Raw genomic sequence first — 24203 nt, 5'->3', positions numbered from 1 at the left:
ATTTTAAAAATATTTCTGTTGCACATATGAAGTCTCTTGAGCCATGAACATTTTTAAAAGTGTTCACTTTGAACAGGCCTCCGTGAACATGCAAAGTAAAAATGACAGAAATAGTGTATACTTAGGGAAAAAATATATCTACTCCTTTGCCATAATATAGTAAACAAAGAGTAGTAGTACTTCAATCAGCTTAAGTTTCTTTAATCTTTTATTTCATTTTTATCCTTACAATATGCTAATAATGTGTTGACAATATATTCAAATAAAAGTGAAAAACACTAAGAAAATCACATAGCACCATACCAGGTACTACTTTACTCCTTCACTGGTTCAACAAATATTTGCTGAGAGCCACCATAGACCAGAAACAGGATACAAGGGTTCTAGCAAAGTCCCAGCCCCCAGATGCCCCGTCTAGAAAGAGAACCTGGAAGCCACACATGGGGACAGGGAGAGAGGGGCCAGATCCTAGACACCATGGGGAGGTCATTAAAAGTTTTAAGAAGAAAATGGCTTAAGCCATAGAAAAATGGGCTTGTTAGCTTGTTAGGGAAGAGCATAACTGAGCATAGCTTTGTAATCCAGATGAAATAACACGTGGGCAGATGGGGACCATGCCAAAGGGGGGCCTGGATTTGAGAGGATACAGGTTTGTAATGCGGGCAACAGAGTGAGGAGAGTAGCTGCACAGTTAATGTGCAGAGTGCTCAGTAAGTATTAGGTTCTCTCGTCCCATATGTGAGTATTTGTCAAAAAACTTACCTCTCTGCACGAATCACACCACTATAGTATGGAGGATCCCAGGGCATTAATTCCTACAATGGAAAATTCACTATTATAAAGTCATTCACTATCTCACAATTTTTATCAATAATTCAGCCAGCTTATAAAATGTAAACCTGTTATTTATAGGAGAAGTTTTATAGAAACCCTAAAATCTCATGACTTGGCAGGAAATACCTTTCTCTTTATTTTGCCTTCCCTGTAATCAGCTGAGTAGAGAGGTATACAAAAAGGCATAATCCCAGAGTTTGGGGGAAAGGCAAACAAATGCCAATCTACAATGTAAACTAATAAAAGTCAACATTAATAGATTAAATTAGCCATGTTGAAATTTTTCTCAAAATGTAACCCGTGTATTAATCCATAAAATACTGCAGGCAAGATTAGGGTCCTTTCTAAATCTAAGCAAGAAGCTTAGGGAGGATGAAAGCAACAAATGGAAATGAAAGCAGCAATTTAAAACGTTAACTAAGACAGAATTAACCCTAATCTTGGCAAAGAAAAGATGTCATAAAGAAATATTGTGCTAATAGTTGTTTCTGACAACTGATTGCAGAATGTGGAAAGGAGAGCTTGAGTGCCTGAACAGATCGTCCTCCCCACAAACTGTCCAGGTGACAGACGGGGGTTAGGACCAGGCTATGGAACAAGACTGCCAGGGTCAAGTTCTCAGTGCACATTGTTATATGGCTTGGAAGAATCACCGATGCCCTCCACGGCTTTTCCATCCTCCTTCTACATGATCTGATCTGCCCAACTGCACCGAGCCCGTCTCCCACAACTCCCCCACCTCATCCTAGCCACACTGCTATCCTCAGCGTTCCTTGATCACACCAGGGAGGCCCCTCTCTACCTGAGGCCTCTACATTTGCTGTTCCTTGCAAAGGATGCTCTGCCCTACAATACCTCCGTGGCGTCTCCACAGCGCACTCCGGCACTTCTTCCTGGTCTCCGCTTCAGTAACCAACCCATACCTACCAGCGACCTCCACCCCTTTCCCTACGTTCTTTTCCACTGCAGGTTTCCACTTCTTTTCCACTCATATGACACTGAACATATTTATTTTTTTCATGCATTTACTATCTGTTTTCTTCCCCTAGGATGTAGCTTCATGAGGACAGGAACTAGGTTTGCATTTTTTCTGTTACATCCTAGCACCCTGAATACTGCCTGGTACACAGCAGACTCTCAATAGTTACCTGGTGAATGCATCAACAGCATCTCCCAAATAGTATAGCTTAATGCACTCAGACTGTTAAAACCCAGCATTGAGTATGCACACCATGAATGTTAGTTTCTATCCTTATTACCATTAACTTTTTAAATTTCACTTTGGACATTTCTCCTCAAACAGCAATCCTTATTTCCCATATTCCAGGATCATATATTTATCAGGGAACATGAGCAATGTAAGATACTTGAACATTTCTGCCTTTCTCCCTGTGAGCTCCTGAAGGGCAGGGGCAGCATCTCTGGCGCTCTAGGCCCTGGGTGTTCTGCTCTTAGCACCCATCTCCTCCCACAGATGATCACTTACTATCTGCTACATGAGAGAGCGCACGCAGGCTCTAAGGAAACAAAACCGAGGGAGACATGATCCCTGTGCCAGGAGCTGATAATGGGCTGGCAGCGAAAGGTCAGGAAATGTTTGGAGAACACCAAGCCCAAGCTGAATTTTGAAAAATGGGAGCACTTAATCAGATGAGAAAGGGGAAAGGCATCCCTTCTGTGAGTACAGTTCTGTGAGTGACTGGAAGCTATTGCCATAGTTACCGGCACAATAATGTCAGTTAGAATCAAAAACCAAAGGAAAGCAAAGCAAAAAGGAAGAGAAAAGTCACATGAGCACCCTCCAGGTATTATTTAGTAGGGACCAGAGGGCACTAACTTGGCTTTTAGGGGTGGCAGAAGATAAGGCTAGAGAAGCAGGCAGGGGCAAAATTATGAAGGGCTTGGGAAAAGCTAAGAAATAGGAAGATAAATCTGAGAATTACAGGGAGCTACTAAAAAAATTTCAACTAAAGAGTGACAAGATCAGATCTGCTTCTTAGAAAAATCCCTCTGATGGCAATTCATTCATTTATTCATTCAAATAAGTGCTAAGTACACATCTGTGTGTAGCACTGAGCTAGGCACAACGCTCAGCAACCCCAAGCCAGGACGGCTCTGAGGGGAGCCAGAACAGAAGGCTAGGAACCAGTGCAGCAACTATAGCTGTGATCAGGGTGAGAAGCAATAACGACCTCAAGTGGGCTGCAGCAGCGGGTGTGGGAAGAGGACAGAGAGTCCTCAGAAGGCAGAAGACACAGGCCTTGGAAACTGAGGACATGGCTGCAGGGAGGGCGCACCAGTGGCTAAGTCTCCTGCAGAGCTTGTGGAAACAGACCGTGGGACTCGACAAGGATTTGTATTTCTGACAAGTCCCCAGGTGATGCTGTTTCTGGTCCAGAGAACACGCTCAGAGAACCACTGGTCTGGAGTAAATCCAGGTTCTGGCCAGGGCAGCAGGGGAAACAGGGGCACCATTCACCACAACAGGGACTTCGTGCAAAAGAGCAGGCATTTCACATATGTCTGCAGAACAACCTGTATCAATAAGCTACACATAAATGTCTAGGGAGGACAGTTTCAAGTCATGTATTAGCTTTTGACAACACATTTTACTTTTTTGTGTTTCTTTTCACCAAACTAAATTCTGATCTATGATCTGGTTTCCCAAGTGAACCTACCTACCAGGCCAACGTGCACAGGCTGACTGATCCTAGTTACTCTGCTAGACACAGTTCCTGCTATAACTAACAATCGGACACCCTACTCCAGAAAATCAGTGAGTTTGAGAGGATTAATCTATTTCATAGTGACTGAATCCAGGAAGCTGATAGTTTCTAAATCTGCAGAGCTCACTCACCCTAAACCTTGCCTGTGACTATGGCTCTGGCAGCCACCACCAAATCAAGACTCCCCAACAGCAGCACGTACAGATGAACGGTGTAGACAAACCCAACAATCCTGCCCCGTCCTTGAGCCAAATAAGAACTTGGGTTCTAACTCCCAGGATCCCATCACATTTCAGGGCACCCCAATCACAAGGGCAGCATCCTGGCCATAAGGATACCAGTTGTTACTTTAAGATCATGTAATCATTTGATCTTAATGATTGAAAATACCACTTACATGTTTTTAGGATGGGCTATAGTACTTTGTCAGTCAACAGCGATCTATTTAATTGAGCTCCATAATTAACAAACAAATGAGTAAACTACAGCATTAACATTGATGGTTAAATTTGCCACCGCTGGATCGGTCCTCCACCAAGACCCCTAAAGGGCTACTGCCAACAAGGAGCCAACTTTCTACAGGATGGAAACAGCCTTGGCATGAGTATATATGAACATGCATCATGCTAAACACATTCACAGAGGTGTGTGTGCAATGTCAACTAACCAACAAAAATACTGGATCTCCTGGAAATGTCAGATGTGGACATATCGACCGAGTATTTCAATACTTTATTCACCGAATCCAAAGATTAGAAACAAGACCAAAGATCAGAAATAAGACTATATACACACCTTCAGCATATCACAAGAAAGTTTCAAAGTCAAAAGATAATGACCTCAGCTGACAGACTGTTTATATTATAATAAAAATAGTCCAGCATTGTTACTTACAGAATTTTGAGGATTTAGCTTCATTTTCATCCCTCGTATCATCTCAAAATCTTTCATAGTTCTGTAAAACAGGTTTATCATTAGTTGCCAGAATAAAACTGTAATAATTACATTGTAAAAAAACTCGTTTGCTTATTTTACTTTCCAATATTTATGATAAAATTAGAAGTAATTTATAGTGCAAATATAAACCCACGTGTTAGAAGAGACAACAATATATACACACATGAGCAAATTATTGCAATTTCTACCTTAAAAAGCACTTTGACAGATGTCTTAAAAGTACTATAGCTTGGAAAAATTAGCAATGTCACAGAAACATGTGAAGTATTAAACAGCAAACTTAGAGTTCCTACTTTTTGCTATACCTTACAAAGGTCAAAGACTAACAAATTACTTTCTATAAAAGAATATTAACATAGATTACATTTAAGATTGCTATTCATTTTACCCCTACAGGAAAACTCTAGCTGGGAAGTAATTAAATTTGTATTAGATTTTATTAACATGCTTAATATTTGTAGAATATGAAGTTTGTTCGAATTAAGTGCTATATGGAACTGTAAAAATCTTGAACTATGTTTGCTCAAACATAATCTGCAGCTCCATACAAGGAAGGAAAGAACACTCACACTTAACTAACAAAACAAAATAGAATAAATTCTCAAATAACTGCATAATTAACGCTTCCTCTTCATTATATCAAAGCCTTGGTAGTTCACTAGATTAAAAGAAAATTTGAGAATGTATAAATATAATCCAAATTAGAAAGGACTGGATTCTAAGGCATGCATGTACAATAGAATATGGAAATTTGAGCTAAAATTCAACATGCCTGTATAGTTAAAAAGACAAATGAAATTTTAGACAGTGCAAGAAAGAAATGAGAGAACGTCACTGGCTTTTACAAACCATGACATGCCTCTACCCGGAATCCGAGGCATCTGAAGGCCACTGGAGCACTTGGCCCTCAGCAAAGCTCTGGGGGAGGGCTAAGTGAAGGACAAGTGACAAAATCAGAGAGGCCAGCAGCCCAGGGGAGAGATGCAGGAATGTGACAAAGGGACTTCCTAGAGAGAATGCAGTACTTCAGTTTGACATTACAAAGGCTGAGGCAAAGCATTCCTGAAATCAAAGCCACAGATCAAATCACCACATCCATGAGCCTCTTATATTTAGGCCAAAAGGAAAGAAATATTACTTCAAGAACTCATAAAAATACAAAACTTATGATTCTATGAAATTGATGGCACAAATGAAAATACATAGTTTCAAAAAGGTTTGGAAACTTTTTAAAATTACACATCAGTGATAGGCACCTCGGTTAATCAGAGAAGACAGCCTAAGTTCTCAAGATCGTCACCTGAGAAAGAAAACTATGCGGTTCAAAGGCACCTCAAAGTTAACTGAGTCTCTTGCTGAATGGTCCACAGATCTGACCTAACATTCTAACACATTCTTAAGAGGTCACTTTTTAATTTTTCATAAACCAAGTATTTTTTTTAAAAAAACTAAATGATATATACGCTAGACAGCAGAATAAAAACTAACCTTTCTGAAAGTTTGTCTGATAGTTTTTCAAGGAACTGCATGACAGTCTCTAAAAATGAAATCCAAAAGAAAGTCTCTTTAGTTACATAAAATGAGTATCTGTAAAAATTATAATATGATCATAATCTATACACTATACTAGCCTTAAAGTGATGATTTTCACTTTCAAAGTGATGAAAAGAGTTAATAATGGGTAACTGAAAAAAGAATCCAGAATTTCACTGTTTTCTCTATTCATGTGTAAAAGAAAAAACAAGTTTCTTAGACATGTCTAACTTTTTCTGAGTCTTAAAGAGATAGGTAGACTGATTTGTTCATAAAAATCAGTACAATTTCTAAGCATGATTGACTCAAACTTAGATTTTAAAAATCAAGGTTTTTCTGCGTAAATAATTATTTTTTATTTCTGTACATACCTGCAGAATAATATATTCAGGATCAATAACAAAAGAAAATATAGCAAAATTAGAACATTAAAAATTTTAACTGTTAGAATTTTTGTAAAATTAAATAATTCAACCATAAGTCATTAGATTTTACAAATCCGTGATGGCAATGTGGTGGAATTACCATTCTTTTCCATGATAGGAAAACGTTCATGTGTATTTTTAAATTTAACATATTTTGCTATTGATTTGTGTGTACAGGGCTTTAACATGTATTTTAGAGTTTGCCACAGTTTTTATATTTTTCAGATGATCTTTTATACGGTTTTAAGTTTCTTGCCCTCTTCAATTTATCTCCTTTCTGAGTGAAATAAAAGGCTGAGAGAAAGATGAAGGTCAACCTAAATTAAGAAGCCATGGGTTTCTTGCCACTGTCAATGCTCAACAGGCCTATATCTAGTAATTCTAAGAACTGCCTCAGGTACCATGTTAGGCATTATTAGGACTTTTGGAAAAAACTGTTACTTAGTTAACAATGAAATCTTATTTCAGGATGTCACACCAGCAGCCACACAGAACCATTTTCAAATCTGTATGTTTTTTTCTTCTAAATCATCACTTTTTAACTACCTGTAACCCATTTTGCTTTTCTAGCTATCCTAAATATGACAAATCTAACTCAATTAATCTACCTGGAAAATTGTCATATTAAGAATAGGTTTGAAACCCCCTGAAAATGAATGCCTCATTGGCAAAAAATTTCCCAATTCACGTATCACATAACTACCCATCTTGACCTTTGTTTGTCCCCCTTTTAACCTCTTCCTCCTCTGCTACAAGCTCACCATTCCTTCACTGTCCACCTCCAGTTTCACTTCCCTCACAAAACCTTCAACAGACACCCGGGCATCTTTCAAATTACCCAAACTCCTAAAATCCTATGGCATCGTTTTGTCTACACTAGCCACGTGGCACTGAAAAGACACCAACCTGTGTCATTACTTATCTTTCCATGCATATGTTTGAGCTCCCCAACTAAATTTTAAATTTCTCAAGGACACAGGTCACATTCTACATGACAGCTACGTATGCAACAGTCTAATTCCAAAGTATTACCATATTAACCACTTGGTGAGCAATGGATTTGCTGGTACTGCTCTCTGGCATTAGCTGCTGCACATCCGGCGACCTCCAACCCACACCGCTCAAGCCAATGTCCAATCCTCGGCCTCCTTCAGACCTCGCCTCCGGCAGCATCGGAGTCAGCTGACCGCTCTAGGCTCCTTGAAACGCTTCCTTCACGTGGCTTCCGGGGCCCCACGCTGCTCTCTTTCCTCCTCGCTCACTGACAGCTCCATCTGGGGGGCCTTAATGGCTTCCCCTCCTACCTCAGCCCTCTTAAACTGGGCCCCAGAGCTCAGTCCCAGACTGCTGTTCCACACCCTTGGCGACCTCACACAGTCTCATGACTGTAAATACAGACCCAGAGTTGTATCTCCAGCTCGAACTCTCTCCTCAGCACCCGTAGAACCGCACCTGTCTACTCAACACTGCCACCCGCACACCAACTGGCATCTTAAACTTGACTTGAGCCAAACCACCCATCTTAGTTACAGTAACTCAGTCTGTCTGCCCAGCTGTTCAGGTCAAAGACCGTGGCTCTGCCTTCCAAAGGCTATGGATCCAGAAGCTGACCACATGTACCCACCTCCACGGCCACCACCTTGCCAAGCTGCCGTCCTTCTCATAATGATCATTGCAAGAGAGCTTCCACAAGGTCTCCTTCCAGCCCTGCCTCTCTGCAGGCTGTCTCAGTATCAGCACTACATGACTTACGGTTAAAAGTTAAGTCAGATCATCTCACCTCTCACTCAAGCCCCCCAACAGCTCCACCTGTACCGCTCTCTTCATTCACTCCGCATGAGCCACTCTGCCCTTCCTGCTTCTCCACAGATACCTCAGCACTTTCCTGCCCATTTGCACTTGCTGTGCCTCCATCCAAAACCTTCTTCCCCTGGACAGCCACAGACGTACTCCCGTACCTCCTCCAGGTCTGTGCTCACGTGGCACGTTCTCATGAGCTCTCCCCTGACAGCTGTTTCAGACGCCTGCTCCACTCTACACGCTCACATGTCTCATCCCCTTCCATAGGCAATTTTCTCCACAACTTGTACCAACTAATGACATACCATATTCTTTACCTGTTTAGTTTGTTATCTCCCTTACAAGAACATAAACTCACAAGGGCAGGAATGTCCAGCTGTTTTACACACTGACCTATTTCCAATGCCTGCATTATCTTACAGTGGGCACTCAGTAAACATTTGTCAAATCAGTGAATGAAAGTAGAGGAGGTAAGATGACATAAAAGGATGTTTGTTCTCAAGCAGCCTGTGGCAGACCATAAATTCAGACCTTGGCTTTAGGTTTCAGCTCTGCCACTTTTAGTAATATAACCTAACGTTAGATTCCTTATCTGTGGAAGAGATACAAAGATTTCCCTTACAATTCCTCTATAACATAATGGTCCTGAGTAAGCATTATAGAACAGTAATAATATAACAATCTAGTGAAACAGTGACTACAGAAAAACATACAAAAATGGTATAATATCTAATTAGGAACTAAATCATGTGAACCAAATTTTAAGTGCTTAAAAAGTTCAGAGACAAGGGGGTCTGACGGAAGTGACAAAGTTTACCAGGCTTCATTGAAGAGGTCAGTTTTGAGCTGAGCACTGAAAAACTGAATAGGATGTTAACAGAGACCAGGAAGGGAAAACTTTTCCCCAGGCAGGAGCCTGAGCACAGGAATGGGTGTGATGTGCTTACAGCTGACCAGAGAGCCCTGACAGGTCAAGGGAAATGGCTGTGCACAAAAAAAGTAAGGGTAAGATAAGGCAAACTAAAGAAAGCTTTGGAGAAGGTACAAACGTCCTAGACAGAGGAGGGACCTGCACAGAAAAGACAGAATATGATGAAGGAGGTGCTCTTCCTCCCACACACAGTCCATTTCCAGGGTTCCCTCCCTGCGTGAATGGCATTTCATCCAGATGCACAATCGACACCAAGAGCACGCGGCACACCATCTCATCTGGCCTCTCTGCCCCTAACCCAGCCCTGGAAACCAGCTTCCACAGCAGCTCTCGGCTGAACAGCTACGCCATCACAGCCACCCTGCTCCTGGCTCATGTCTAAACTGTAACGGTAAACTCATAAATGCCTTTGAAAAAACTTGCTATATACATTTATACTATTACTGTTGTATAACATTTTCTCTTATACATTATAAATCATCAAGAATTCAACAGAGCACAAGGCAAGATTATCACAAGCCCAAAGAAAGATGTTTCCCTCCCCTCCAGCATAAACCTTCCCAAAGCAGTGCTCTTCTCTCTGAAAAGGAGGCTTATAGAACTATAGGTTTTTATGTGACCTAGGCTATATTTAATCTTAAGCAGAAATATTGACCTTCATCATTTCTCATACTAAGTCTAACCTATCTGGTTAGGTTAAGCACAGAAACTAGTTAAGTTAAAAGGAAAATAATTTATATTAGCATCAATGAAAACTGAAGTATGACTTACTCTCAAGGATGCCCACAAAGTAAAACACCTAGGTTGAACAGAATATATTCCAAATTATTAGCTCCATTTAAAAATTGTTCCCATCTAAAGATGTAGAAAATCTCAATAAATGGGTCTCTGAGTATATTAAAAATAGAACACTAATTTTTAGTATTTAAGATCAGAAGTTCAGCTCCATGGCAATCCTATATTGTTCCTTAAAAGTTAAATAAACAAGCTTACCTGGATTTTTAGCTATTGTTCCTTGGAGAGCTCTGTGGGAATATGTGGAATACCCTACTAGCTTTGCCAGAAGATTCCTATTGTGGAGCAATTCCTCTAAACATTTCAATTGACCAGCACTGGGATAAAGAAAAGTTTTATAAGCAGCTTCTCGTACCTATATTTAAAAAGTAAATGAGAAAAGTTATAAATATGATACAAAGTCTTACACAATGAAAATATAGGCTTTCACCTCTTTATTCAGCAGTTCACTATTACTTTAAAAATAAAATAATGGTTTACACAAGATGAATGAAGTTTTTAGATTCATAAACCAGCATGGGATACAATATACTTGACTGGAGTTCTCTGTTATGGGGTATGTTTGAACAAAATTTTACCCAATTCATAAGCCATAAGGCACCTTTAACCAGGTCAGGTGGAGACTATATGCATTAAAAATCTGAGTAGTCTACAATGTCAATCATTGCTCTTATTTACCATACTTTAAAGATGAGGAATATAAGACAGGTAAATAATCAAACCATTATTATCATTCAAAGCACTTACAGAATTAGTGATCCCACAGTTAATTTTTTAGGGCTTAATAACATCAAAGTATTTTTAAAGATATTATTATATTATCACTGAATTTTGGGTTAAAGCAGTGGCGCCACACAGATGAGATCTTAACTATAAAGAGAAGGGAATATACATACCAAGTCATCTGATGCTTCTGCGTGCAGACCATCAATTATTACATGATCACCAGCGAGCACAAAATTATGGTGAATGTGTTCTGGTAAGAGATGCTTCTCAATCTTGATGGGAAAGTTGGTTCCCATAAGAAACTTACTGCTCAAATCCAAGATTTTAACATTCAGGGCCACTGCTGTTTTACGCTGTATATGAGGGGAGTACATGTTATTTGAAGACATTAAGTGTAATATTTCACAAGTTAATAGATAATCTCTAAAGGTGACAAATCAACATTACAGTTGAATTATAAATTAATACATTAATATATTAAATAATAAAATATTAAATTTATTGTTATAAATGTGTTATATACAATATACTATCAATATGTTAATTCTACTTTTGATGCTTAATATCCTGACAAAAAAATTATCCTTGTGGTTTTATAGTGTTTCAATGCTTTAAGATTTCCATAACTTAAAGCAAAAGTTGCAACTGGAGTTCCATTTTCTGTGTAGGTTATATAACTAGTCTTTGAAACTAATAACATTTGGAAGTACAGAATCCTCCTCCGTCCCCCCAGAAACCTCTTAGTTAAGTGAATCAGGGAGGTAAATCTAGTCAATATGCTTAAAAGTATTTTTAGACCAAAAAAAGTAAGTATTTGAAGGGCAAATTAGAAAACACACTGTCTTAAAAGATTGGACCAGAAAGTAAAGGGGAAGAAAAGGAACTAATCCAATTCTTCCAGAGAGTGTAGTGAACACACAGAAGGCAGGACTGCACTGCGTGAGTTCTGATTCGGCACCTGCGTGGGGAGAGAGGCCAGCGCTGCCGTGGCGAGGAGACCTGGGCTGCAGCCGGCACCACGACTTCTGGCTCAGAGCCTGGCACCCGCCGGGCCCCCAGACAGTCACTGATGACGATGCGGCTGGCGCTGTCGCACCCATGTGGGTTTATCTCGCGGTCACACTTTTTGGGGCATGCCATCTCCTGAGAAAACGTGTTATTTTCAAAGGGGGCACCACAAATGTTTCAGATGAAACACGAAGTGCAGTCCATGTAATTAGGTCTAGTGGAGGACGAGGGAGGAATGTGCAGTTATTCATTGGTAGAACATGAGACTCCAGGACCTGGGCTCACTGTGGGCTTCAGGTGAAATCATAGGCAAACCTTTCTGGGAAGGGGGTCAATGCTATTAACAGAGTTTAAACTCTACTATGTCCCTAAAAAATGATTAAGCAGCACTAATGTTTTTTAGAATATAAATAAATAAGATGCAGATATACATTTAATAAGATATTGAAAAAAATTAAGTATATATTAATAACCCAAAATTTTTCAATATTGAAAATTCAAACTTCTACAGAAAAACTGGTTTTCAGATAATACACCATCTGTATAGTCCAGATCTCTTTGCCTATTTCGTTTCTGATATGGCCATTTATCGCCACCTAATGGTAACCAGAGGGATAACAAGAGGTAAACGATCTGGAAATTAGAATTAAAAAATTTTCCCCAAAGACCTCACTATGAAAGAAAAATGTAAAATAAACTATTTCAAATATTTTATCACCTGTTAAAATCCCTAGAAAATTAAAATTTGGGTTTACTTTCTGCCTTCACCACTCTGCTAGGCATATCATCTATTTCACCATTTTGAGATAAATATGCAGTACTCTGACCTCTAAGAATTCCATAAAATTGTTATTAAATGATTGCTAAAAATATATACTTCCATTAATTTTAAACCTTAAAATTATATTCATATTAGACCTTAAAAATTAACTAAGAAATAACCTGGAAAAAGTACAGAAAGAATACAGGCCTTTACAATTTGTATATTATGTTGGTGGGTTTATTTCAAGATCTCTCATTTTAGAAAGTGTAGCATGCCTTCCTTTTCTCCTGCCCTAGTGAAGCTCCTCTGAGAACAGTCACAGACGTTTCAAGAGAGGGATTCAGGTTTGCTTTACTCCCATCTATGTCTGTAGGTTTGCAAGAGTTACTTGCTAGGAAGGGCAGCTATAGCCTTGAAGAGCACACATTAGATGAAAGCATCAGGGTCAATGCTGGTAAAACTGACCTTGACTTGACACATATTAGTAAAGCTTCAAAAACATCTCTCATGAGAATTTTATAAAATTATAAAATTATTCACCTAGATTCTCACAAGCAACCTTTCTTCTGAGGATACCAAACTTGATGAATATTAGCTAGCATTATTATGATTCATCATATATCCATTCAGTATTTCACTGAGTCAAAAACTGGAAAAAGCATGATGCATACTCTGGGTCCTCAAAGCCTTCAACTTAGGTGAGCAATGCAATAATGATAATAACAACTTCATTAAAAGACAGCTGACAATAAATGCCATATGCATGAAATAAGGTAAAATATGAGTGAATACAAAACTCCAGCTGGGAGACTGATAAAAGCTTTGCAGACACCATGACCTGCAAATGGGGACTGTAGGCAGGCAAAGTCGATGAGCTGGCAGAGGACAACAACACAGGAGGGCACGGGGCATGGGGGACAGGGAGGTCAGGAGTAATGGGTTACGCGGGGGCCCAGGGGACCTGGGAGACCGCTGCCATGTGAACTCTCAGTTACATATTAACTGCTGTTTATACTTTTCAATAGGCAATAGGAAGTTACTGAAAGGCTCTGGGCGGGAGAGTAACAATCAAATCAGTACTTTAGGGAAATTCCTCCACAGTTCACAGACAGTTTAGACTGCCCAGCAGAGAACCTGCAGGCAGTGCTGGCTAAGCAGGATCTGGAGTCTCTGGCATATGTGACAGCCTCCTCCACCTACTGGCTCTGTGACCTTGAATAGGTAAATCACAGAACCATCTAGGTACCTGTTTCTTCATCTATAAAGCAGGAATAAAGATGTGAAGATCTGATTAGAAATGCATGCTTTAAATAGCAAATGCTTAATCGCTGTTAATTGTAATGAGTGTCAGGGAAGACAAAGACCTTCAGGACAGTCCAGGTATTTGTTGATAATGATCAAGGTGAGTCGTTTTTGGATGCAGACAGACGCAAGAGAAGCTCTACAGAAACAATCCAAAGAGTTGGTCACTAATTAAGATACGAAGTATTAGAAAAGGAAAAAACCCAAACTGACTCTAAAATTTTATTTAGGTGATTCAGAGAACTGTGGTGTCATTGGAAGAGAGGTATGAATAAAGAACTGACTTGGAGAGGGGCAAATATTCTATTTAGGCAATGTGAGTTGACAGTAGAGCTCATAGCCTCACGGACTGCTGGGAAGGCATGTGCGGGCTCGGTGAGGCCAGGAGTCACGTGCGAGCAGCCCGGCACCAATCAGAACGATCTTATCTACTGTATGTGACACATATTCCCAAGAACCTGACCTCTACTTTCCACGAGACACTGATAAACTCATCTCTATCAATAGGTGAGTGGCTTTGTACTATATTTATTAGAAGAAACATATTTCTCTAAAAAGAAAAAAAAGCAGAGGCAATCATAGTCTAGACAAGCAGTCAGTAGGAGCAATCTTTCAGTGGTGGTCCAGTCACCCCCATTCTTCCAACCCAGCTTACCATGGAAACAAGGTTCTCAGTTTCTTAGGATGTCATGGTTAAAGAGAACAGTGGTGGCCAGGATCAGAAGTCCTGGAAACTAAGGATGGGAACTGAAACAGATTGTTTTGTCTTATTTCCTCATCTGCAGAATGAAGGATCTGGAAGGTGTTTAAGGCCCCTTCCACCCAGTTTAAACGTTGTGTAACACATGCTCACTGCTTCCAGAACAAAACTGTGTGGCTCTGCCAAAGATACGATATGAATACACTCATGCAGAGGTCTTAATGATGTTCCCTGTCCTCCCATTTACAGGCCTTCATCTTCAAAGGCATCAGCTTTCCTGCTCACCTGTCTGCTTTTCTGACCTCATCCTGATTCCAAGAAATCTACAACACCCCAACTGTCTCAAATGATTTCTTAATTCTGAATTATCACAGGTGATGGGCCAACTTCCAAAGAGCACTACATTCAAATACACCCTATTGAAGAATTTCCTAACACAACCTATGGGTTTTTACAATACACAAACTCAAGCAATAGACAAGGATTGTAGCAACAAACATACCAACTAAATATTAGTAAAACAAGAGGAGTCAAAAACAGAGGAAAGAGTTACCTTTTCTTTGTCTAGATGGATTCCACTGATTTCAAAATCAAACATGAACAGTTCAGCCACTCGCCTGTAAATAAAATGAACCCCAGGTTAAAATGGGTAATAACTAACAACAAAAATCAGTTTTTTGTTAAGTAAATTGGCCTTTTTTCACCCTGCCAAAAAGCCAAATATTTCAACACATGTACACACACACGTGCACACACATCACTCACCCACACACAATTTGCTTGAAACCAGGAGTTTAACATCTCAGAATTTAGGGAAGACATCTAGCTGATGGACTGGGTTTTAAGCTCTCTTATGGATTACCTGGTATCACACACATCATACTAACTACACAGTAAGCCTTAAATTGAACCAAAAGAATCAGTTTATTTCAGTGAGGCCAAACTTATCTGTTTTTTTCTAGAGGAAGTGAACATCTTTTGAACTGCCCAACTGTCTTTCCTTCAAAAAAATATCTTCTACATACTTTTTGCAATGCACCACACAAGTAATTGTGAAATGTATACATGCTACCTAACTGCAGGTAGGTAAGTCTATATATGTACAACTGGAATGTATTTAATGCTTGCCATGGGTATTTAAGAACTATACTCTAAGTGGCTTGTGGGTAAAGATTTATGTACATTCCATAAAACATGGTCCCATAAACATATACTTTTCAAATGAATGAATATGAGGTAGAAGACACAATAAATGTCATAAGGATAACAAAGAATTGAGTTCAGAGAGATCATCGATGGTACCCTTTCACATGTCAGCAGTATTAACAGATCACCTCTTATTCTTGCATTACTATTAAAAAGCAGACTCTTTATCAGCTTCAATCTACCATCCTCTTCCTTTTGTGCTAAATTTGCTGAAGTCATGTGAGGGAAAATTCCTCACGATTTCAATAATTAGTTCTAGCATGCTTTGTAGAGATCCACATTTTTTAATGATTATAAAATGCATTGGCAAACTTAAGAACAGGCTCTACGTTTCCTAACTTTTCCCTGATGTAACAATTTCATCAGAGTAATTTAAAAAAAGAACAAAAAAACAATGGAAAGGAAAGTATCCTGGATAACATCTAAAGTAAGGGGCAACTTTTCGTTAATTTTTGCCTGTAATATTTTCTACTTAAAAGTACATCTTTCCCTTTTTATATGACCTCATTTAGTTTCTTTTACTTTCCCATTAGGTACCAGGGGAGTCAAAATACTCAATTCAGAAATGAATGAAAATGACATGTGCACTGGAAACCAGACATTATCATGCTGTGCTTCAAAGACATGGGCTGGGACATACTTCAATACATTACAGTGAAAAGCATGGTCCCTGACGTCTGGGACGTAGCAGTCTACCATCACACATAAATAAACATAACTGATAAACACCTCATTTTACTGTGCTTTGCAAATACTGTTTTTTTTTTTAAACAAATTGATGGTTTGTGGCAACCCTGCATCAAGCAAGTCTACTGGCGCCATTTTCCAACAGTATTTGTTCACTTGTGTCTCTGTGTCACATTTTTGGCAATTCTCATGATATTTCAGAATGTTTCCATATTATTTGTTACGGTGATCATCTATGATCAGTGATTACAGCTCACCAAAAGCTCAGATGAGAGTCAGCATTTTTTAGCAATACTTTTTAATTAAGGTATGCACATTATTTTACCAGACATAATGCTATTACACACTTAATAGACCACAGTATAGTATCCATAACTTTTATGTGCACTGGGAAACCAAAAATCCATTTGACTTGCTTTATTGTGATATTCACTTTATTGCTGTGGTCTGGACCCGAACCCACAATCTCCAAGGTGTGCCCGTATCAGGGGATCAGGAAACAAGCATGTCTCACAGAGCTTATGTTAGTATTACTAAAATATAAGTAGCATAAAATTGCATATCACTTGTTCGTTTGCATATGAAAGCTGCTGAGGAAGAAGAGGATTAGACAGGAATTGGGTAATCGACTAAATGAACCCCATTTCTCTTCCTCCTGCCACCATCCCTGTCCAGGCACTGTCAGCCCTTCCCTGAAGGTCGGTACCACGGTGAGTCAGCTTGCCGACAGCCCTCCTTCCCTGCAGGACACTCTTTCTCAAGGCTAGAGTCCTGGCACCTCATGAAACACTCCGCCCACCACCAACCCAATTAGGGGCCTCTGAGAAGGCCCCCAAGAGCATTCACAATTTACACTTAACAGACTCAGCTTAAAAAAATATATTTGTTGGGACAACACAGTATTTTTTTAAAAGGTTGTGCTGAGGCCATTATGTTAGCCTCATGTAAAGTTATGTATTAAGATATAAAAACTTTATAATAGATGTGTTAGTAAGCAAAGAGGGCACAAAAAATTGCTTCAACCAGTGTATAAATACGTCAATATATATACTGCAGAACAAGAAAAAGCTTATAATTAACTTTTCATGTAGGAGCTTATTCTTTTATTCATAGAGTACAAACCTGTGAAAGCCACTAAAATTACTTATTTAAACTCCATCCAAATCCCAATAATTAAAAACATAAAACGGTTTATACTTGGACAATGGCCTGCTGCATGAGATTTTCAGTTTTTCTTCCAACGAGTAGCAGCTACTTAGAATATTAAACTCTTTGATGCTGTGCTGGAAGATGAGATTCTTGGCAAATGAGAAGCATTTTCTTTCTTTTTAATCCTGCTGCATGCTTGGAACCAATTTCAAATGTAACACCTCTTTCTGTCAAAATCTTTTTTAAAAAGTACTCTTCTTTCTGGAATTAAGTTAACCAAATATTGGATCTCCTCTCCTGGCTTCCCTGCCTTTTCATAATGGATATATTTATCTTTCTGATTGTTGTGCCAATATACCTTAAGTGAACAGAATTAAAGTTCTTCCAAAATTCTGAAAATTCAACAGACCACAATAGTCATTTACCTTCTTTCTTAAATAATGTAAAGTGCTTCATTCAAGTCCCTAAACTATCTATATATTTTTTCTTTTTTTTATACTAAGGTATCATTGATATACACTCTTATGAAGGTTTCACAAGAAAAACAATGTGGTTATTACATTCACCCTTATTATTGAGTAACCCCCATGCCCCAATGTAGTCACTGTCCATCAGTGTAGAAAGATGCCAGAGTCCCTATCTGTCTTCTCTGTGCTACGCTGTCTTCCCTGTGACCCTACACACACCATGTGCACCAATCATGATACCCCACAATCCCCTTCTCCCTCCCTCCCCTCCCGCCCTCCCCCACTCCTTCCCCTTTGGTAACCACTAGTCCCTTCTTGGAGTCTGTGAGTCTGCTGCTGTTTTGTTCCTTCAGTTTTGTTTCATTGTTATACTCCACAAATGAGGGAAATCATTTGGTACTTGTCTTTCTCCACCTGGCTTATTTCACTGAGCATAATACCCTCTAGCTCCATCCATTCATTGCAAATGGTAGGATGTTTCTTTCTTATGGCTGAATAATATTCCATTGTGTATATGTACATCTTCTTTATCCATTCATCTACTGATGGACACGTAGGTTGCTTCCATATCTTGGCTATTGTAAATAGTGCTGTGATAAACATAGTGGTGCAGATGTCTTTTTGAATCTGAGAAGTTGGGTTTTCTTTGGATAAATTCCTAGGAGTGGGATTCCTGGGTCAAATGGTATTTCCTAAACTACCTATATTATTGCTACCTCACGCTGATCTCCCTCCTTAAACAATCAACCTAAAAAACATACCACTCTCTTCAAGCAAAAAGGTATTTTCTGTTTGCTTTAATAAGAGAAAAGAATGATAGAAGGAGTTGATAAATTGGGGAGGGAATCTTTTAGCACAAGCTTATGTTACTATATAATATAGTTTTCTTACATAACAGCTTTACTGTAGAAATGTAGGACAAAATTAAAATCATTAATCCCACCCAAGATAAACACTGTTAAAATTCTTGTTATTTTCCAATCTGCTTCTTTTATTATTTTTTTTATGGCTATGAAGAACATGTTAATAAAACAAGGTTAGAAAAAAGAGCACAGCACCCAGCATATAGTGGGTACTTGAAAAACATCTGCCGAGTTTCTGAATGGACACGAGGGACCCTAACTGACTCCCTCACTCTGACACATCTACTGCCCCTGGGTGCCAGGCCAGGTGGACCCTTGTCCTGAGAAATGCAGGCTGGGCAGCATCTTCGGTCTTACCAAGATACTGTCTCAGTGGCACTGAACTTGGGGCTCACAGCGACAGCAATAAAGACCTTCTCTTGGCTCCTGTCCAATCTACATTCAATATGGTACACTTGTTTCTTAGAATAACTGTGACCCAACTACACAGACTTTTGTATCTCGCTTTTTCTTATAAAATTGAACCACAAACACTGAGCACTTCTCTATAACTTTAAATATTCCTCAAAAACATGGCTTTCATGTTTGTCAACTTTTTTGCCATTTAGACTAAAAATGTTTTTATTTTTCCCCACTCCTCTAAACTATGATAAAAATCCTTATTACATACATCTCTTTATCCTTGTTTGTTTCCTTAAGATAAACTCCAAGAAATTAAATTGACCAAAAAGTACGTACATTGATATACTTATTACCTAATTGTCCTCCATAAAATAAAGATGTATCAATTTATACTAACCAGACAAGACCCACTACCTCAAACCACTAAAACACTCTTCTTACTCTGTTGCAGGGTTGTCAAGTGATGGGATCTTCGCTTTATTGTCTTTCTTTCATGGTGGCAGGTCCCATCACTGAGTGAATACCCTCGCAGATACTGACAAAGCTTTTTACATGAATTACTTCATTAAACCCTCGTAACTGAGGCTTGGAGAGCTATGGAGTCAGTAGCCAACCAAGGCGGTCTAATCACCAGCCGCCACCTCGCAGGTGTTCCCAGCGCTATGCTTACCGCGCACTGATACAGGTTTAACGGCCATCTGTTGCTATCCCTTACTTGGTGAAATTAATCCTTTACCCCTTTTTTCCATAAGAGGGTTCACTATTTTTTCTTTTTTTAAATAATTTGTAAGGCCTCTTAACATAGTAAACATATTAACCCTCTGTCATTTAAGTGCATTTATTTTCATGTATTATAACTTTGAATGTGGAAGGGTTTTGCCATACCAAAGTTGGCAGTTTTTATTTAATCAAATCAATCTTTCCTTTTGTGCTTGGACTCTGGCACCACTAGAGGAAAGACTCTTCCACATTCAAAAGTAGCAATACTTTTGTGATTTCTTCTAAAAATACTTAAATCTTTAATTGACCTACTGTCTTCCCCAGTTATCCACTGGCCTAACATCATTTACTGAAACTCAAATCTTCCCCTACTTGTATGAAATGACACTTCTATCATATCCTAAACAGTCTCATACATATTTGTGTCTGTGTCTGAAATTCCTCTATTCTTCTAGTGATCTAATGGACTATTCTGATATAACTATAAAGTTCTTGTAAAGAATTTTTACAAACATCTTACTATTGATTAAAGTTCCTCTTAAGTACTTTCCATTACCATATTTTTCTGCCTATTCTAGCATATTTATTGTATATGGCTTCAAAATCATTTTAAGTAACAACCACCAAAAACCCACCTTTTCTTAGATGTGGATTGGATGGCATTAAACTTACAAACCAGTAGAGAACACTATTTTCTTTCTCATCTAAGAACACAGTATGTTTCTTCATTAAATGTCATGCTCCCCATGTGTCTGTGTGTGTGAGTGTCTGAGGTTCTGTCCTCTGCTGCCTGAGTTTATCCTACGGTGTATGACAGCCATGGTTACCCTTGTGACTGGGACTTTCCTTCCATTATATTTTCTGGAGAGAGTGTGTGTTATATTTGCAGACAAGAAAGCTCTGGATAGTTTTCAAAAACCTCAAGTAAAACAGGTTTCTTTATGGCTGGACTTCTCATAGACTCTAATACACCAAAATTCTCCAAGAGGGGAAAACATACTAATGTGTCATATTTGCAAACTTAACTGGCCAATGGGACCCTTCTGGGAATATATTTGAATATCTCATAAAACTAGTATTTTAAGGAATGCATCTAAGGGTAAGATGATGATCTACTCAAAGTAATTTCTTTGATACATTAACTTGTCATGATGAGTTAATTTATGAAATCTCTAATTCCTTGTTTTATACTTAAACTTTGTCTTATACTTTACCATATGCAAGGTTTTTTACAGGTCCTAGCCAACACTTTTGATGATGTACCAGTGCCATGGTATTTCAGCAAAAAACTACTTCAAATTCTTATTTCCTCCAACTTACAAGTTTCCTTTCTCTTCTAGAATATTGCTATTCTACCCAGCTTATTTTTCCCAATGCATTTATCATTTTGTTAGTTTAAAATCATACTGGCATTTCCAGTAACATCTAGAAATGTGGTATGTATCTGTTAGAACAAGTCCTTTATATCTGAAATAGTCCACTACAAATGTATCCATTAAATATGGAAAGGGCAGCCATTAGTAAAGTCAGATCATGAATGACCTGTTGCTGCTGCTCAAAGTCAGTACCAGCTGAGTATAAATCTGGCACAATTAGCAGGCATTCAACTTTTACTCTTTTTGCTAATGGATGCAACATAATGCTCAAGCCTAAAACCACAAGGTAGACGAGCTCCCCTGATGGTACAGCTGACTACTTGCATCCTGAGTGTCAGGATTAATGAATGAAATAAGACCAAACTAGCATCTGCATAGCCGGCAATCAGGTGAAAATAACCCTTCAAAGACAGCCTCACTGGGCTGCTCGTGTGCTGTGGTACTTATATCAGACTAATACAAGATTCCATTATCAGCCAATCCCTGTAGAACAGCACTTCGCATGGGGGTCACAAGCCACATACGGAGACAGAAAAGAGAAGAGGAAGCAGGAAGAGGAAGAAGCAAGGAGTCGAAGGAAAGAAGTGTCACATAAGTAAAAAATAGATAAACAAGTACAAACAAGTACGAGGTAAGAAAAAATATTAATCTCTGTGCTGAGACAAATCATATATAGGTGGGTTAAGGACAAACCCTACTACACCTATTTTATAAATAAAATTTGAAGAAATATGATATCTAAAATCCTTTATCAAATATTTTTATGTACTGACTTAGCAATTAGGCCTTTTCAATTCAGGTTAATAAGTGTAATCTACTGAACCAAAGCGAATCATCCCAAGGAGCCTGGCATGCACCCAATAAAGAAAATCAATTTGTCTACATTTTCAGGTGGTACGGATTATGGACTTGAAGCCGGAAGCTAAATGTAATACCAGCTGTTTATGGGAATGCATTCACTAGTGAAGCACCTCCTGGAGGCCATGAAGTGTTCCAGGTGCTAGGATGCAGCAGTGAACAGAACAGACAGCGTCTGCCCCAAGAAGCTTCCACTCTGAGGGGCAGAGAGATGGAAAATTAACAGATAAAGTAATCTGCAAGTGATTCGGACTAAGAAGAAAAGCAAAGCAGGGTCAGGAGATGGAGCCTGACCCGGCACGGAGATTACGGAGGAGACACGGCTTGAGAGGAATGCTACAGAAAGATACCTGGGGAGAAGCGTGCCAGACAGAGGGGGCCGGGGGCGCGCAGACCCGGGGAAGCCTTCCTATCCCAGCCCTGAGACGGCGATCACAGTGAATGCAAAGGAATGAATACCTGGTTTCTGGATCAAGGGAATCCACAAGTTTTTTATCAGCTAGTACTTTTTGCAAACTTTGATACAATTCCACATTTGTGTTCAACCTAGAAAAATTACAAATGAAAAAAATTAAATGATTTTTCTAATACCTTCTTTTTAACTTTACATCAAGAGAAGAGTGTCAGATTCTCACATACACATGCCCAGAAGCTAGAAGTTTAGGTTTTGGTTTGTTTCTTCATTTGGACTAGAAATCGTATAACCATGCTTAGTATGGGGACAGGCAGCTGTTCAGCGTCAGGTCTTGGTCTCAGAGGGAAAAGGGTGAACTGAACGCCCTAGTCAGCAGCGGGCCAGAGGGAGAGGAAAGAGGGGAGGGGGTTGGTGGCCTGACCCTGCTCCCACACCGAGAACCAGTTCCCACCAGCAATATGCCAATGGCCACTCGTTCTTTTAATGAAGAAAAAGAAAGGAGTGAGGATGGGGGCAGGATGGGCAGCAGAGATTCTGTTGATGGGAATTCACCCACTGGCTGGCCCACACTGTGAACACAGCTCCAGGGCCCAGGCCCCAGGGCCCCTTGCTCCCATTCCAGCCCCAGCCCCACCAGCCCCACAACTACTCTCTGACCTCAGGCAAGTTACTGGAACTCCCTCAACTTGTTAGACCTTCAGGGACCCTGTGAGTTAAATGAGATGGTGTGTGTACAGCACGTTCTCCCCATAGGAACAAACAGCAGCCAGTGTTAGGTGGCCACCAGCGCCTCCCCAGCCCCGGGCCCCACACGGAGAACCGCAGTTCCTCCATCAGGTCCTGAGCCCCCTTCCCTGGGAGCCCCAAAGCCCTGGCACTCAGTGCTAACTCGTGAACTGGTGATAGACACACTCTGCTCCCTAGCTGGAGCATCTTCAGGGAAAGGGAAGGTTGTAAGAACCTTCCAGCAATCCTGCTCAGGCCTCAAGGATGGTCAGGTTCCCCACTCAGTCCTCAATCACAACTCGGCAGTTTTCTGGTAAATCCAAGGGCTTCTGTTGCTGCAGTTCTCCTGGGCCCCCCCAAACACCAAGGGCATTGGGCAGTCACCACAAGGGATGAAAGGCTCAATGAGAAGGGCAGGCACACCCCCTGCCCTCTGCTCCCAGACTTCCAGCCCAGGACACCGGGAGCTGGGCCAGCACTGGACCCTCTTCTGAAATTTGAACAAATCTCCCACATTATATTTTATGTCATGAGATCCTGAGATACTTTAGTCTGCACCTGATATTAACTCGAAATAAACACACCTAACATTGGTCTTCTTTTTCACTATTAGAAACTAAATCAATTTTACACCTGCACCTAAAATTGTCCTATTTTTTTCAAAACCCAACAGAAGCAGTTAAGATGTGGTTCAGTTAGGCTAAAGGAGAAAATGAGTCAGAATACTTTTAGAACAGAAAGCGAAGCTCTGGTTCAAGGCTACAGCTGTTTCCTGACTACTATGGGGTTCCCGGGCGACAGCTCGAGTCGGGGGAAGAACAGAGACTGCCAAAG

At 39.7% G+C, this 24203-nt stretch overlaps 1 protein-coding gene across 1 annotated transcript in view; it reads right to left on the bottom strand.

Annotated features, from left to right (window-relative positions):
- The window catches only part of MIPEP (mitochondrial intermediate peptidase), a 175057-nt gene that overhangs the window by 143225 nt on the left and 7629 nt on the right, over positions 1–24203 (bottom strand). Inside the window, exons 4-10 of the mRNA XM_036917412.2 lie at positions 22688–22774; positions 15054–15117; positions 10898–11080; positions 10200–10356; positions 6006–6054; positions 4455–4515; positions 763–815 (exon numbers count right to left, since the gene is read on the bottom strand). Coding sequence (XP_036773307.1) covers positions 763–815; positions 4455–4515; positions 6006–6054; positions 10200–10356; positions 10898–11080; positions 15054–15117; positions 22688–22774 — 654 coding nt within the window. The remainder of the gene's footprint in view (positions 1–762; positions 816–4454; positions 4516–6005; positions 6055–10199; positions 10357–10897; positions 11081–15053; positions 15118–22687; positions 22775–24203) is intronic.

The sequence above is a fragment of the Manis pentadactyla genome, chromosome 2, assembly GCF_030020395.1.
Source record: "Manis pentadactyla isolate mManPen7 chromosome 2, mManPen7.hap1, whole genome shotgun sequence".
NCBI classification, from domain to species: domain Eukaryota; kingdom Metazoa; phylum Chordata; class Mammalia; order Pholidota; family Manidae; genus Manis; species Manis pentadactyla.
This window is presented reverse-complemented; position numbering and strand designations above follow the sequence as displayed.